We start from the raw sequence: 17,864 nt of genomic DNA, 5'->3' as shown, positions 1-17,864 counted from the left end.
TGCTTTAATGTCTGCTATTGTTATCTGCAGCCATGAATTGTGCACACTCTACTCACTGTGGGCCCTTATTATTAGTAAATGATTACTGCTAGGAAGGATTAATGTGTTTTTCTGACCATCCCTTCTCGTGAATGAATGAATGAATGAATAAATGCAGAAGTGTCACTGCTTTGCTCGAGCTGTCTGGCTACCAACATGCAGGAAGAATATGAACATTGAAGGGAAAGGGGTCAGTTACAGAGATCACAAAAACCCCTAAATCCTGTACTTTTATTGCTTATTTATCCAGAAATGGATTGGATAAATATAAAGGGTGGGAACTCTTTTTTTTATCCTGACCATATTAGTGTCATTAACAGTAAATGTCTGCAAATACCTTTATCCGCCGGATACGGGCGATCTCTTGTAGTCGGGGATGGATGATGCTCCATCCCTGCAACACAGTAAAATTTACAGCAATTATTGCATTTCCATCGTCGCAAGATAAAAAAGTCAACAACTTTGATTTTAAACAATTGGCTCATGATGACATCATTACGAAAAGAAATTCAGAGAATTATATTATGGAGGGGGGGCCAAATTGGGAGGAATCATCTGTCCTGTGTATGTGTAATAATCATGTGGAAGGCTGCAGTATATAATAGGGGACATATTTCTATAGATACGCTGCTGAAATTAAAAATTTACAAACATTATAACATAGAAGAGTGACGGCAAAAAAGACCAAGTGATCCATGGAATCTGCACTGTTTTTTTATTTTGATGATACACCTGTACATGTTCCTCTGCACCTGCTTGTTTAGAAATGTATGAATCCTGAGGAAGAGATCTAAGGGATCCCAAAAGCTAACTAAGGGATAAATATATAAATGGTCCATATAGAACTCTCTTCCCAGTTATTTACTTTAAGACAGTGGTCGCCAACCGGTGGTCCGGGAGAAAATTTTGGTGGTCCGCGGCTCTGACTTTGCGCCCCCCCAACAGAGTCAGGAGAAGGACCCCGATGGAGGGGTTCACTGGCCAGAGCCGTGGACCACATTTCCTGTACGGATTATAGGCTCAGGGCTGAGATGGGAGAGAGGGAGGGTTCTGGCATTATGACGTCACTCTGGGGGAAGTTTCTTCCTCTTTGAGGAAGTGGCTCAGCATTACCTGCAACTGGAGTTTTTCAGACAGAGGATGTAATAGCAGCACTTTTTTTTCTGATAGGTTCCCATTAACAACATACACAAATTGGTTGTTTTGGCACAAGACAGTCATCACAGGCAGACTTTTCTTTTCGAATTCCAACCTGATTCTATCATTTCAACAACTGCCGCCATAAGCTACAAAAGTTTAGGCAGTAGACATACCCCGAGAACACGGTATCATATATCTTTGTTCAACGCCAGACAAGTAGTGTTTTAGCTTTAGAGGAAGCGAAGAGCGTGATCTGCAGAGATTAACACGGTATTCCTGTCCTGCTCTAACAGGCAGAAATGGGAGTTTGGGTCTTTATTGGTCCAGCTGTTGTCCAGCCGATTTTCACGACACACTTTAATGCTGAAGTTCTTTTTTTGGTATAATTCACTTTTAATCCTCCCTTTCACACATGTGACTTGGACGTAAACCAAATGTTCCTGCAGGCCTCACAGATGCATTATGTTCTGTTACCGCCCTCTCCGGAAACACAAAACTTTATTTTTAAGAATAAAGTGAATTTTAAGAACACTGCAAATTAGGAACTTCACTTTGCGAAACCATTATTTGTGAAGGTGGCTAAACTGGCCACTGCCAGTTAAAGTTTTTCTCTTCCTAATTGTCATGTCTTTGTTTCCCTCATTTTGTCTAACACTGCAAGGTGAGACTCCAATTTCTTTGCCTGCATATATTTCTTAGTGTTATATCCCCATTTCTTTACACATGCGTAGGCGTAGGCTATGTACACAAGTCCGATCATTATTAAAAATACGAACAATCAGGGCTCAAATTGGGCGAGAATCTCACAGGTGTACAGCTGTCCAATGATGTTTAGTGAAAGATCGCAATACAAGTCAAAGAAGAGCACACCAGGGTGCCATTTGCTTGTTCTACTTCCTCAACACTCCATAAAACAGAATGATGTCTTGTGTGTAATGCTCCTTCATTCATCTGTCACTCAGGAAAGATTGTTTCCAGCAACAAATAATAAATGTGTATGCTGCCTTAAGCTGCGTACACACTTGCAATTTTTGTCGTTGGAAAGGATCTTTCACGATCCTTTCCAACGACAAGGGAGTGCACGATGCATGAACAATGCTGTACATACAGCACCGTTCATGCTCTATGGAGAGGGGAGGGGGAGAGCGACGGAGCGGCACCCTGCTGCGCACTCTCTCCCCTTCCCTTTCATTAGGATCGGCTGTCGTCCATCGTCCGTGGATCCGGCAGGTCGGTCGTCCGGACGATGGACGACACCGACTGTACACACGGCAGATTTTCCCCCGATAATTGGCCGATGCCGATTATCGGGCGATAAAAATCTGACGTGTGTACGTAGCTTTAGTCTCCAGTCTGCATTTTCTCATTCTCCTTTAATCTTTTACTTTGTTGATCATAAAACTGCAGTCTGAAACAGATTGCGTCCCATGTATTCTACACTGAAAGGATAACTAGAGTTCCTGACATAAACAATGTCACTATTGAGCTAGAGAAATGATTCCACAATATGTGACACAAGGCCAGAGCATCTAAATTGTATGGAAAAACCTAAATAAGCACATCTGTCCCTGACATTTCTTTCTAATGGTATGGCACTAATTCAATGCAAGTAGATGGAAAACATTGGCAGATATTGATGCAAAAACATTTGCACATTTTTATTGCTGTGGATCCATAATGGAAAATTTAAAGTGCACGTAAAGTCAAGACATATTAAATTTTAATAGAGTGGGAGTTAGATAAAAAAACTCCCTCTGTTTGTCCGGATGGCCATCATCACTGGGGCAGATAGTGATTGAAAGTCTTACAATTTCTCTAAGATAGGGAAACCAATCTGATGACAATTAGGAGGGAAATCTTGATTACTTTGAAAAAATTTTCATGCTGTTTAAGGCAAGTGAAGGAAAATCATCCAGTTGGGATAAAAATGGGTTCAAACTATTTCCAGCCATTTTAAAGTGAAAAAAGGTTTTGGCTTCACAAACACTTTAAATTGTAAATAACTATTCCTTATCTACCACCACCTACTCAAAAAAAATATACCTGGAAGCCAGGTCTGTGTGGCTGTGCTAATTTCGCCTTTTCACAATTACCTATTGATTCTTCCAATAACCTAAAACTAATAAATTAATAAACAAACTAATAAAAGAACTAATAAAAGAAATAGTAATTGTTATGCAGTGAAAACCTTACAACTACTATAAAAAGAACACCTTTACCATGATAACTTGCAATGCCGGAGAACAACACAGTACCTGACATCTCACAAATCATTATTAATTTAGACCTTTTCAGCTACGACTAGTTTAGGAAGGGTGAGAACACACGAGAGTTTCGGAGCATGCTCCTGACTCATAATTAAATTAGAGTCTGAGGTATGGCTGTACATATTCTACAATGACATTGCTCTGTGCTGATTTACATAAAAATAAGTGCTTCTGATGGTTTGTATTCAAACTATATAAAATAAACACATTTAAAATTCTCTAGGATGAGAAACTTTGGGAAAGGGGAGCGCTGGCGAGTCCAATAATGGAGGCCTTGTGTGACTGCGTTAAATTTGACAATTGTCAGTCAGTCACAATGCTGGGATTGTCCGGGCTTCTGTCACGTGTGGCTGAGACTTTAAGGTCTGCAGGGGAGGCTGGGGTGTCCCAGCTTACGGATCTTAGTGAAATTGGATCTCGCTGATGTATAGCAGACCTCCCAAGGAGTTATGGGAAAGGGCTCTGCTCGACCATTTCCTGCTTACATAATCTGATCCGTGCCAGGTTAAAGCAGAAGCTTCTGGAATAGGCCTCGCTGCTTGGCCGAGAAGCCAAATTTATTAAATTATACAACACATTTTTCATAAATTGCCTCATTCATAGCCACACCAAGACAAAAAATCAATCTGTAACAGCCAATAAGATTTCTGTTGTCAGCAAGTTCAATGGCAGATTTTATTCATTATTGTAAGTCCTGGCGGTCATGTGATCACAAATACCCACTATGTTGTTAATGCGGGCCTGATGGTGGGAATGAAAGCGATAAAGCTCTCCTGCTCTGAAAGAAAAACACAGTGGTATGGGAGATGGAGCAGAATAGGACATAGGGGCTGATTCACAAATTTGCAGTTGACCATAGCGTTGTACCGCAGGCTCAAGCACGATCTCAACCATTACAATTCAACCAAACTCTAACAGTTGATAATCATATTGAGCACTTGTTTGCACACGGTTGCACTGGGGTTGCAAGGTAGATTATGAAGAAAACGTAATTTCTGATTGTCCAGTTGCTTTTCTTTTTCTGGAAGAAAAACTGTACTGCAATTGTAATCGTAAAGACAATGTATTCACACACTGCATTCACTTAACACGTGCAAGTGCAAAAAGGATCTAATGGAATATAGGTTGTTCACTAAGCAAAATTTAAAAAAATAGTTTTTCAGGGAATAATTAACTTGGTAAATGTGTTGAAAATTTACTTTTCAAAGAATACCCCATCATGTGCAAGGAAATATAAAAAAACAAAAACAGGATTTTTGGCTGGACATTCTTGGAAGGCTTACATCAGCAAAGATTTCCCTCATAAACTAGAAGATTTTTCCCTTGCAGAGCACAAATTGTAATGTGAAGACCTTGTATTCCTTTAGTAAAGCAGTCCCACTGAGTTCCCTTCTACCGGTAAATAGCGGCGCATGCCATCAGACAAGCCCCTTGATTTTGCATTGGTAATGAGGCGAAGAGGCCTTCTGGTACTGAAAAAGCTTAGATTACTAACACAGTATTATAAAAAAACTACATAGTATTGTCAGTACTGAACTCAATCAGTTGTCAAAGTAATTTCAAGATCAATAGGCGTTATTTTATCATTGATAAATGAACAATTACATATGTGCATATTTTGAACATTTCTTTATGAAGGAAATATTTTTAAAAGCCTAGTTTTGGCTTCTGCATGGAGATACAAATTAAGGCTGAATTCCAGTTAAAATTCACATTGTGTATTTATTTTAAAATTAAAAAATGTATTTTTCAAATACAGATAGTAAAAGTTCCTAAATTTGGCTTAATACTATCATCCTGCCATATTCTGTACAGCTGCACTCTGGGAGAAAGCGGGGTCTGTCTAAGAGCCAATCAGATTGTACAGCTTTATGCACATATGCTAACAGGATAAGAGCAGAGTGATGACAAATTGGTGTGCTGCTGCTCCTTCACCGTCTAATCAACAAGCTGAGAAGGTGACCCCACTGTGGCCCTTAAATGTAACAGTAAAAGTGGTGTCAAAGTGAGCTGTGCAACCTTGTGTTAAAAAAAAGGACAAAACATATTGAAAGGCAAAATAATCTTTCTGCTTTGTGTATAGAAGACGTTCACACATCTGATCTTATAGTTTTGGGTCACGTGTCATCATAAGAACACCCCCCCACTCCCACCCCCCTATGGCAATACCTGGACTATGAACACCTTATGTTAATAAAAAGAACTTTCAAAGCATTAAGAGATAAATGCTGGACCCCCTCCCCCTCCCTCCCTGCTAATTACTGTGGGACAGAAGCTGAATTATGTGCTAAAAAGGCAATGAATCCTTCCCCTAATCTGGTGCAACAGCTGTTATGTCTTGTGTAATGACAACAATGTTTCAATAGACAGATACTAGAGAGCTTTACTTCACCAACCAGCCTGGTCCAATATCGCCACCCCCTTTCATTGGTGGAGGGAAAAAAAACCTAAACCAGGCAAGCTTCAGTAGTGATTGTTATCGGCACATTTTTTCTGGAAGTTTACTTTGAAGCTTTCCAATAATCTATTTGTACTTGAATGAAATTATCTTGAAAGATTTATTTGCTATTATCATCTGCACTAAAGGGGAACTCTGGATCACCTTCTTCCTCCTTTCTTTTGCTTTTATTTCTTTGCATTACTGTTAGCTACTTTGATTTTCTTCTTCTTCTTAGCAGGCAGAGAAGCGTAAATCCCTTAAGAGGGCATTCTTGAAATGGACTGTAATGTCTTCTCATGAGATCTCACAGGGCATTACACCCAGGGATGCATAAAAAAAGTGTTAGGTAAATATATTCTTAATTTTTGTTTCAAGCACTAAGGTAGGTGGTTCGGCAAGGCAGAGAGTATAAGTAAACTAACAGCTTTAAACACAATTCAGGAAAAAAACAACTGTCACCAAAAATGATTTTGTGTATAAAATAAATGAATGCTATACACTCATCAATGGTGTGTCTGAATTTTCTATAGAATATCTATGTTTATTGTACAGATATAAGTTGCCACTTCCCTTATTATTGGCGACATGAGCACAATTTACCTTGACCTCGCTGGTGACATCTTCCAGCAAACTTTCTGTAGTGAGCGGCAGCCTCGCTCCTTCTGTGGCCTCAGCTATCGTCCAATCAACCATTAAACAATTACCCTCAGCCTGATGTATGTGACTTCAAGTAAAAATGAGAGTGTTCTCTCTTATAAAAGCCAGAATTATCCGCTGTGCTTTTATTTTCTGCAAACCCTTTTCTGTGCAATGTGGTCGACTCATCCAATTACAGATGTTGAATCTCTATGCTGACCCTGAGTTCTGCGTTTTATGGGACAGCATAAGTAATATCGACTGCCTAAGTGTTGTAATCACCAGCCTCGCTTCGTGTGGGCCTGGCGCTTAAAAGATCATTTTGTCCCTGCAATGCTAATAGAGTTTCGCCTCATGCGACCAACAGAAACGGATGCACTGAGGGTGACAGAAATGGCTGTTTTTTTCTGCATTCTCTGAGAAAGGAGGAACAAAAATATCTGTATCTTTGTTGCCTTAGTACTCGACAGCCCCGGGGAATGAAGCTGTGCCATGGTCTTGTTTTATCTTGTAATATCCGATGTTCTCATCTGTGTCGTTATGTTATGAGAACAATCAGCATGGCTAGACAAGTGTTTCACAATGCGATCGATTGCAGGAAGATGATTTTCTTATTTCCAACTTGCAGTGAAACAAGAACATTTTCATCATGTACATATGTTAACGGACAGCTCTAAATTTAACTCTATTTTCCATCATTTCCAACACATCTGGTAAAGTGTAGTACTGTTGAATTTCCACTGTTCGTTTTTTTGGCAATGCATAATACATAACTGGTAAAATGATTATCATATTACCTAATTCTGCTCTGCAACATGGTGGTGTGGCCACCTTGTCATTTGGAAATAAAGTGATTAATAATTATTCACAGCACAGACAGCACATTTCACACCATATAGCCTCTTTTTGTCCTGGCGCTTTTAAGAACTTTGACATGGGGTCATTTTGTGGTGCTATCAAAGAACACATAGAAGGATATATCCTCGATATTAACAGAGATGACACACTGTATTTCAGACAGATTCTACACACACACAGCCTAACACACATAAACCTTTACCACTTAACCCAGCTGACACCTAGAAGTCAGTGTGTGCCCTTTGGTGACCTTCTGGGTAGTTTCAATCTGTGGAAACATCTATTGCATCCCTATGCACATATTATTGCCTCATACTGTTCCTCATCATGAGGATTTATATTTGTGTGGTCATCATGTGCTGCATGGACCAGGGCTTTACTTACATGTGTGTGAACTGCCATTCCCTACATGGAAGAGGGGGGAGGCTTTTATTTGTGTGCATTTCTCCATGTATAGGAAATCTAAACCCAAATGTATACATTTTAGCTCGTCATACACTCATTTACTTTATTTAGGCTTATTTTCCTTCATTTTCACCAGGAAAACCTGTTGTAACGCACTTCCTGTCTCTGGGTGGATAACATTCACCACCCCTTGTTGGCGGTTATGCTTGTCACCCTGGATAGCCTATTAAAATGTCTGCCTTATATAGATTACCATTGAAATGAGGGATAAGGAAAGCACAGTTAAGGTTAGTCCTTCGGCCTTTGCAGCACTGGGTCCCAAGTTCGAATCTTGGCCAGGGCACTATCTACATGGAGTTTGTGTGTGTTTCCAACCGGGTACTCTGGTTTTGTCCCACTTCTAAAAACCTGCAGTTAAAGTGGACCTAAACTCAAAATTTTTACTTTACATAAAAGGGTTGTAAAACATTTATTGCAGTGAGATTGGCAAGCTTTTTTCCCCATCTTTGTACCCAATTTCGCACAGTACGAGATCGGGTGAACAGGAAGAAGAACCGGAAGAAAAGACAAGAAGATGTTGGCGCCCAGCACCTCCTCTGCGCTGGGCCGAAGACTGACATCAGGACGAAGCAGGACCCAAATGAAGAAACCTCCCAACGAATAGACAGACCTGCAGGACTGTGGTAATAACATATGACTATGGCAGGGACATTAGATTGTGAGTCCCTTTGAGCGACAGCTGGTGACATGACTGAGGACTTAATGAAGCGCTGTGTAATATGTCAGCACTATATAAATACTGGATTATAGTAATAATGAGCAGATTAGTTTACTGGAAGAAAACAACATTGCTTTTGATTTGCTTCACTCTGTGGCCCTCAGCCTGATCATTGTTTGTATTGCACAGAGGAGAAAGGATCAAAGAATTAAGCATAAAAGTCAGGTGCCTCATACCTTTGTTGTGTAGATAAAGAATAAAAAACAGCCCCAGAGAAGTGACATACTTTATGTTTCCCTACAGCCCCAGAGAAGTGACATCTTTTATGTTTCCCTACAGACATATCCTAGACAGACAGTCAAACAAATCATAACCTGGAGGAACAAATCCACTAGCATTACATGACATAGGCCATTCTAGGGGCCATATTGATCAATGCTGATCTATCTATACAACCACAGGACACCAACCACTGACAAATAGTTCTAAAAAATCCACAAATATTACAGGCAATTTTAAACCCAGAACGGTGTGCCATTAACTCCCTGCAGCATTTATTTTATGCTCATTACTGGTATCTAGGCACTACAATGAGATGGACATCAGAGGAGAATGAGCATCTGGGTGCCTTGAAATAAGTAATGTACATTTTGTAATAAAAACCAGATGGAAGGAGTTTTTCTTGCCTTTAACACAATGTTACTGAGGAATCTGGAATATGACACCCCACAATCAGTGTATGTGAAGCTAGAAAAATGTATGTAGTGTTATGCAACAATACAATATGTGAGCATAGTAACCCTTCACAAACCATATCTTAAGTAATCACAGTAACCTGCAATCTGATTGGATGTGATGGGTTGCTCAGCACAGATTTTACTTGATAAGCCAACAGTCTTTCTTTACCAGATGACATTGGGAAACAAATGTCTACACACATAGTTGCAGGATAAAGCTCACAGAAGACAAAATATACAAGCAGTGCTCAGTCTTCCAACATCAAAAGCAGAATAAGGATTCAAAAGTCAGTACAGAAATAATTCACACACTCATAAAAATTGTAAAAGGGAAACTCTAAAAGAACTTCCTACCTTTGTCTATGCTGGCTATATACTTCAGGAAAGACAGCACAGTGTACAACAGCTTTCATACCTGCTATCTAATGTATGTAAACAGATTTCAAACCCTAATCATGGCAGCTGTTGACATTTTTCAAAAGGAGTGTCTGGAGGAAAGTCTACCCAATCCCATATGAAATAATATACCACTGTCACCAATGTAAATCTCAGGGCTCAGTATGAAACTTAATAAATGCTCTCATTTAGTCTCCAAACATTGACAGTTTTTTTTTTTCTAAAACCAAAATTACAGTTTTACAGACTGGTGTTAAGAGGTAGAATAAGCTTTACCTTCTCGCTTCATTCCCATGGCCAAACACTTCTGGTAGCGGCAGTACTGGCAGCGGTTACGTTGCCTCTTGTCGATCATGCAGTCCTTGTTGTCCCTGCAGGTGTAGGTAAGGTCCTTCCGAACTGTCCTCTTAAAGAAGCCCTTGCAGCCCTCACAGCTGTAGACTCCATAGTGTTTGCCTGGCAAGGGAAGAGGATGGCAGAGAAGTCAGCACAATCACCTCTAACCTATCTCAAGGGTGTTTGCTCTCAATCAATGCCTTTTATCTTAATACAACTATAATTATTTAAACCAATATACCTGCAGAACCTAACGCCAAACATATTTTTTTTCTGCCTTTGTACTTTGTTGCCGGGTTTTTCCTGTCCTCCCAAAGAATTCTTGGCAAATAGTACACTCTAATAACACAATCATGCTTTTTACATGTGCATATTCCTAGGACTTTTTCATACACACCTATGATTTTTTTAAAGAATTTACATATTAGGCTTTTTTAAGGTTTGTACTTAAAAAAAGAACAAAGACCTTGTTGAAAGGTCTCTAGCCAAATGACAAAGTCTAAAGCTACGTACACACTTCCAATTATTATCGTTGGTAAACGAACGACGAACGATCCTGCACGATATATGCGAACGATCGTATAGCACCGATCCTGTACATACAGATAACGACACGATCGTTCGCAGATATTGTACACACGATAGATGCGATCGTTTGAACGATACAGGAAGTGACGTGCACCACAGGAAGTGAGCGAACGTTCGTTCACCACGCATGCTCAGACCATGGACGATCAATGAACGACCGTACACACAATAGATGGTCAACGATCGTCGTCCAATCCGATCCGCCGGTCCGGTCGTTCATTTCCAACGACTATCCTCGTTCGTCGGCGTCGTTGGTTACTTTTTTTACGAACGATTTTTGCCCAAACGATCGTTCGTCGTTCGTTCATCGTTCATTTCCAACGATAAAAATTGGAAGTGTGTACGTAGCTTTAGGCTAATTTGGGGGAAAGTTAGCTGACCTACCAGTATGTTTTTGGAATGTAGGAGGGATTCGGAATGCCAGCAGGTACAACATAAATATTTCATGCAGATAATGCCCCAGCCAAGAATCACAGGGGGTGGGAAATAGAGCAATGGCACACAGAGGGGGACACAGGCATTTGACACTACCAAAAGAGTTGATTGTCAAAGCCACTGATAAAGACTGCAATGTTGTAATTGGAGGGGAGGAGGGAGACAGGCACAACCAGAGAGGTGAGCACACTACATTTTCGTTTTGCAGAGAACTTGTGAATTCGTTTGTTTACTCTCCTTAAAAGGAGACTAAAAAAAACTAAAGTTGAGAAAAATAACAGTTACATGACCAAGGGGAAACCACACTTTTCTTACAATTGCAGCAAAAAGACTACCAGTTGCTACGGATAACAGTAACGGTACTATTTTTGAATCTTGTCGTTTAATGTGAAAGCCAATAAATGAAGCTGTTAAGTTACTGACCATCAAGAAAACAAAAAAACACATTACTGCATTGCAAAACGTGCCTGAGATACTAATGTAGGGTTTACAATCAAATCCTATTGTTTGAAGTTCAATTTACATCTTCACAGTAATCACGATCAAAATCCTGCTAATGTTTACTGATGGTTCATCACTCTGTAATGTCAGAGGATATACTAAAAACTTAACACACAATGGATGTTGTAAATCGCTCATAATCCTTCAGCTGGCCTAGGAAATCACATGATGATTTAATAGTGACCTTCTGGCCTTGATGTGTGTCTTCATCTTGTAAATGTGCACTGGATAGTTAAACTTGCTTGTTCCTTCCTCACTACAAGTTCACTACCCTCTTTCGTTTCACCATCTTATGTGGCTTAGCCTGTAGAGACCCACTCACCCCTCACTCACTCCAGTGTATGTGTGTAACTGCAAAACATAATATTATGTTATTATGTTTCATTGCAATTCATTTTCAATAGAACCCTTAAGCATTAACCACCTAGCCGGTATGCCCGACCTTCGTACGGGCAAAAAAAAATGGCTAGGATGGTTAACCCCGTAATTTTGTCACAGCCTTACCTCCATGGTCCCGCTGTGCACATCCAGCGGGACCATGGAGGTAAGGATTCCAGCGTCGTTTTCCCATTCCAGCGTCGTCCTCCGTCCATCGTCGTCCGTCGATCTCCAGCGTCGGGTGCCAGCGGGACCGGTAAGATGCCGGCCGGTATCTTGTGTTCCGCTGCCCGGCATCTTGCGTTCCGCCGCCCGGCCGGCCGAACACAAGATCCCGGCCGGCTGAACACAAGATACCGGCCGGCATCTTACCTGGTCCCGCTGATGGTCCACGTCCGTGTTCGTCCAGCGCCGGATGATCTCTGCAGGGAGAAGCCGTCCGGCGGAGAAAAAAAACCGGACGGCTTCTCCCTGCGTGCGTGATGACGTCGGCGCATGTGCGGGAAATTCAAATAGAAACTCATTCATTCATTTTGTATTGGATTCAATACAAACTCCTGTATTCAATCCAATACAAAATAATTCAAATAAATACAAAGTGTGTAATTGCTAAATTCAAACTGTCATTTTGTATTGGATTCAATACAAACTCCTGTATCCAATCCAATACAAAAAATAAAAAAAAAATAAAATAAAAGTAAATAACTTGGAAATTCAAATTTATCTTTTGTATTTGATTGGATACAAACTTGCGTATCCAATCCAATACAAAAAATAAAAAAAAATAAAATAAAAGTAAATAACTTGGAAATTCAAATTTATCTTTTGTATTTGATTGGATACAAACTTGCGTATCCAATCCAATACAAAATAATATAAAATTAATACAAAGTACATAATTGGTAAATTCAAACGCTCATTTTGTATTGGATTGAATACAAACTCCTGTATCCAATCCAATACAAAAAAAAATAAATAAATAAAAGTAAATACATTTTTTATATTCATAATATCTACTAGAACCCTTGTTCGGACATATTTCTGTAAGTTACAGGTCTACAATTTGAAAAAAAAAAAATTTCATGAAAAACAGTGGATCACTTTTGGTACAGAAATCTAGACCTCAGTGTAACGCTCAGGTGGTTAACCCAATGGATGTCTTTCAGACATGTGTTGTAGCACGCCAAAACACACGGAAACAAACTCTGCCTATTGTGGTGAGTTGTACGAGAAAAAATTGCTGTATAACTGATTCTTAGTCATATGTGGTGGGGTGTCAGCACATTCAAATAAATGGGATGCAACGCAACATTATGCATGCATTAATGCAGTGTACCTCATCCAGGGTTCCTCCAGAGGTTGTTAGGGGTTATTTGAGCAATGAGCAATTTGTGCCTCTCAGGTCAGTTTAAGTGACACCAATGATCTTTTTGGATGATCATCTGCAGGGTGACATTCCTCCCACTGGCTGGCAACGTAAGGCATTTTTTCCTACTGACCACCACACTAATGTACTGTGATCTGTGAATATAGCAATTAAAAGGGGATACCTAAGGCCTGAAAGTTTTTTCAGGGGTTCCCCTACATAAAAAAGGTCAGGAAAACACAGCATTAATGCAACACACCAAGGAAGATAAATGTGAATGGGTACAAACTGATTTTTTTTTTAGGAGATGTTTAGTAGGCTTGCTGACTTTGTTACTTGATATAAACATGGGCACTAAAGGAAGTAGAAAGTTATTTGTGTGTAAGAATACATTCATAAAACAACCACATAAAAATGATAGCAATCAATTTTCTAACAGGTATATAAAAATAAAAGCAACAGGGAAGGCTGGATAACTTTTTGATTGGTGGTACTGTAACACGTATTGTTTTGTCAATTTACCAGTTTTTACAGTTTGAGAGGTACCTTACTTATACTGTTAAAAGAAAATATTTTAAAACAGCTAAAATGTTGATTGAAAGTCTATCATATTGTGTTCGAATTGATATGTATGGTCAGCTTAGCTGTAGTAAAATAAACGAAAATACCTGTACAAGGAATAAAGACTAAACCCTAATGAAGCCACCACATCCAAAGACTAGTAAGTGGAAACACATTAAATGTTTGTTTTTAAGTTTAAATATGTTTAATGTACTTTAAATATCTAATTGAATTGAATTTAGGTAAATTTTTTCATGATTGCTTTTTGTCTTCCAATTCTCAAACTAAAAAGAAAGAGAGATTGTTGAATGTCATTCTCTTCCTCACTTTTCCCGACCACCGATCCAACTGTTGCACTTTCCTTTCCTTGCTGAGTTCGCCGCGTTTCATGTCTGCTTCCTAACAAGCTAAAGGAACTGAAGGATAGACACTCAAGCTCCATCTTCCTAACCACAGGTTTCTTTGGGGGGAAAAAAGAGCGTTCCTGGCCTTCTCAGTGTGACCTGTGCTGCAACTCTAATAGCACCACATGAAATCATCAAAAGAGAAGCAGATGGAACAGTCTGAAGTCCAACGTTGATCAAACGCAAACTTACTGGGAGGCCAGATAACGCAAATGTTTACAGCACAGATCAGTCAGGTTTTGCTTAATCACAAATACTGTGCACAGTGCCCTCACAAAGTGGAAAATGACTAAAAGCAGTTGCTACACTGACAGATTTTGAGGTTTGAAAAAACAATGACAAGAAAAACTATGACTGAAGAAGATGTCTCGATTGCTTAAAGTCACACAGAGCCATGTGGATGTTCTATGTTGTATGGTACTGCAAGTGCATCAAGCCCATCGGACATGCTGTCATAGAGGAGAGGATCTCATCTGCAAAAATGAGGCTTCAATGCAGGAATGGAGCAAACTGATGGGTTAAAGGTCTCCCATGTTGTGCTAGTGATGTAACCTTCATTTTTTCAAATCTTCCTGGATGAATATTGGTGGAGGTATTTTAAATGAACCTATTACATACTTTCTATGCAGCAAGGTATCCAAAGACCAGCATGAGATGATGACAACCCTTTTTCATACAGCAGCACTGAATATTTTAGCTCACAAAATGCAGCTAATCAAATATTGACCACATTCACAGCTTTGCAATGATTTGAGGACCCATAAAGCTCATAAAGCCCATAGGTTCTCCATCATGTTTATATAGCTCATGGTATAATAATAATTCATTAATGTTGTTTTAATAAATGCAATGAAGAGAAGATAACAGGGGATTTACCTGATGATCTGTCCCCACAGATGGCACAGATGTGTTTGGTGAAGGCTGCCATGGGGCCAGAGGGATGTGCTGGCACTTTTAGGATGCCATTGATTCCAGGAGGGGGTTTGATGTCCTCCGAGCTGCTGACCGAGTTCATGGTTGTATGGAGCTGTAAAATAAGCAGACTGGTTATCAATTAGGATTCTAAGTAATTTATTAGTGCTAAACAAAAAATAGTTTAAATTTGGGAGGATTTTGATAGTCAGGCCAGTACAGTAAGACAAAAAACAAAATGTGATCCTAAATATTAAAAAAAAGACAACCCAAATTGTCAACCCATTTTAAAGGAGCTACCTGTGGCATAACGGATTTGCTTCCACCTAACAGTACAACAAGCTCTAGATTGACCACCCATAGCGTGCCACAAATCAGTTCTATGAAATGTTAACAAACACAAATCATGTAACACATTGCATTAAAGCAGTCCATTTATTATAAAATTGTCAGCCAATGCAAGACAATAGCAACAAAAAATAGACCTGACCTGTTTTTTTTTTTTTTTGTAGCACAACACATGATTTTTATCTCAGAAGTTATCTGATTTATGTCTAATGAAATACAAATATTAGCGAACATAAAAATCACACCAAATCCAACTAGAATTATTTATTGTTACTTTAGTAACAAGAAACATATGTTATATTCATAAAAATAAAAGTGACTAACAAAACCTAAATTAAAGAAAAACACATAGAGCAATTGAGGAAAGGTTACCTGTCATGTGATAAGGGTGGGATATATAGTGATATCCGTCAAATGAGAAAACCAGGCATATTGCTTATGAAAAATCTTAATACTTGAAGGTGTGCATATAAACGCAGTGGGCAACTATATAGAGTGAGGGTTGTATTACATGTCGATAGAGGGGTCCAGAGTACATCCTCCAGTTGGGGTGAAAAGCGGAATTTTCCATCAGATTCCTTTACATATCTTTAAATTGTTCAGTTTTCTTCTATTCTGGCAAATTCTTCCCAGTGCAAAATATAAATAAAACGGTCCTGGGCAAGCTAATTATAAACATTCTCTCTCTTTGAGAAAAGGAGACACAGTGCTGGAAACAGGCAAGGTAAGGGCATATTGCTCACCTGCAAATTATTATCACCTAGAGTCAGGTAGTGCCCTCCACGGTCATCACCAACCTTCTGCAAAGTCACCACTTTCTTGCTCACAAAGTCGACAGCAGAGAACAGGGAGATCTAAAGCTGCAGAACTATCTGGCTTAAACGGGGGGGGGGGTCATCTATTAGGTGAAGCATCTATTCTGCCAGATGCTTAGTCGTGTCCAGAGCTCTTGCAGAGTCTTTGACTGGGCTCAGGTGTTTGTGACTGCTATCTCCAGGCACATATGGCAAGTGTGACAGGAGTGAACAGTCTTATTGGCTTGGTCTTTTTAATCACTTAAGTACGTTCATGAGAAAAAGACAGTTTGGCAAAGCAGAGTTCATTGAGAAAAAAAATTATCATTGTCAAGAAACTACACCTACTACAATAGTCACCTAGACTACTACCCATTCATAGCGACTAGCTGAAAGTGATTTAGCAATCCTGATGATGGCCAAATTAAGATTGTCCATGTGACAGAGCCCTTTGTTCCATGATTGTCATATTCATATAAGGGCAAACCAATGCACCGTAAAAGATAAATCTGCTATTTACAACTATTTGTTGGCATGTAGGCAGCTTGGCAAAGTGTTGAAAAATTATCATGGTCCAGAGAGGCAGCTTTACAGTGCCAGCACCTGGATGACGAGCAGCAGGTGCAGGTCAGCTGGTGTCTCCCTGTTGTTTAATTTAGCTTAATCTCTTTACCTCTGGGGGTGGGAGAAGAAGGGGATTTATATATGTAGGTAATCTCCTCTCTAGGAAGAGTGGCAGTGTTCAGGCCCATTAACCTCATCATTAGCTAGTGAAGGTGGTCAAAGTGACCCTGTTATTAGTACTTCCAGGAAGACGTTACTCTGTTCTAATACTAGTGACTAATCAATAACCATGGATAAACTCATTTTGATGTCTTGTTCTTGGTCCTCAGTAAACTAGTGGAGTCTCTGAAATATTTGCATAAACAAAACACCTGACAGCAATCATATATGAATTTCCAACACCCACCATTAGGAGGAATTTTAAAAAAAGAGCATCCTACCGAACACACCAACACCACTGCTTAACCAGGGGCTTGTATGTATGGTAGGAAAAGACTACCATGTACCCCATGGTGACCCCTATGCATAAAATACCATTTGGTAAAATGTATAATGTGTTTATACTAGAAATGATTGCAAAGAAAAAATCCTTCCAATTAAATTATTTCTTGTCGTTATTTTCACATCCAAGAGCAGAGCAAAAAAAACTGCATCAAGGAAGACGTCTTATGGCCATTCAGCCAGGGCTGTGGAGTCGGAGTGGGAGTGGTGGAGTCGGAGACAATTTTGGGTACCTAGAGTCAGAGTCGATAAAAATGTTCCGACTCCTGATAAATTTAAATGATAAAAAAAATACAGTAAGTTCAAATGTCCTATTTCACAATCAAAAGTCATAACTAAGTACTTCTCTGATGTGAGAATAAAGCCTAGTGCATAGTTGTATTTCTACTAGTTCAGTAGAAGTTCATCTGAGCTATTTTACAACCTGACATTAACATTATTGTAATCTGGATTATGTACATTACAAAAAGTGTTTTCATTTTATTTCAGATATAATGTATTTAACAAGCTCATTTGAGTATAAACAAGTGTAATGATTTC

General features: G+C 39.4%; 1 protein-coding gene across 6 annotated transcripts in view; it reads right to left on the bottom strand.

Moving 5' to 3' along the window:
* Nucleotides 1–17,864, bottom strand: part of RXRA (retinoid X receptor alpha) — a 150,813-nt gene that overhangs the window by 20,171 nt on the left and 112,778 nt on the right. For 5 of the 6 annotated variants that reach the window (XM_072430213.1, XM_072430215.1, XM_072430216.1 and 2 more), the window contains 3 exons: nucleotides 15,082–15,232; nucleotides 9,913–10,092; nucleotides 377–433 (listed from right to left, as the gene is read on the bottom strand). In XM_072430213.1, the coding sequence (XP_072286314.1) occupies nucleotides 377–433; nucleotides 9,913–10,092; nucleotides 15,082–15,232 (388 nt within the window). The remainder of the gene's footprint in view (nucleotides 1–376; nucleotides 434–9,912; nucleotides 10,093–15,081; nucleotides 15,233–17,864) is intronic. The other variant, XM_072430214.1, reaches the window with a different exon arrangement.

Source organism: Pyxicephalus adspersus, chromosome Z, assembly GCF_032062135.1.
Source record: "Pyxicephalus adspersus chromosome Z, UCB_Pads_2.0, whole genome shotgun sequence".
Classification (NCBI taxonomy): Eukaryota; Metazoa; Chordata; class Amphibia; order Anura; family Pyxicephalidae; genus Pyxicephalus; species Pyxicephalus adspersus.
This window is presented reverse-complemented; position numbering and strand designations above follow the sequence as displayed.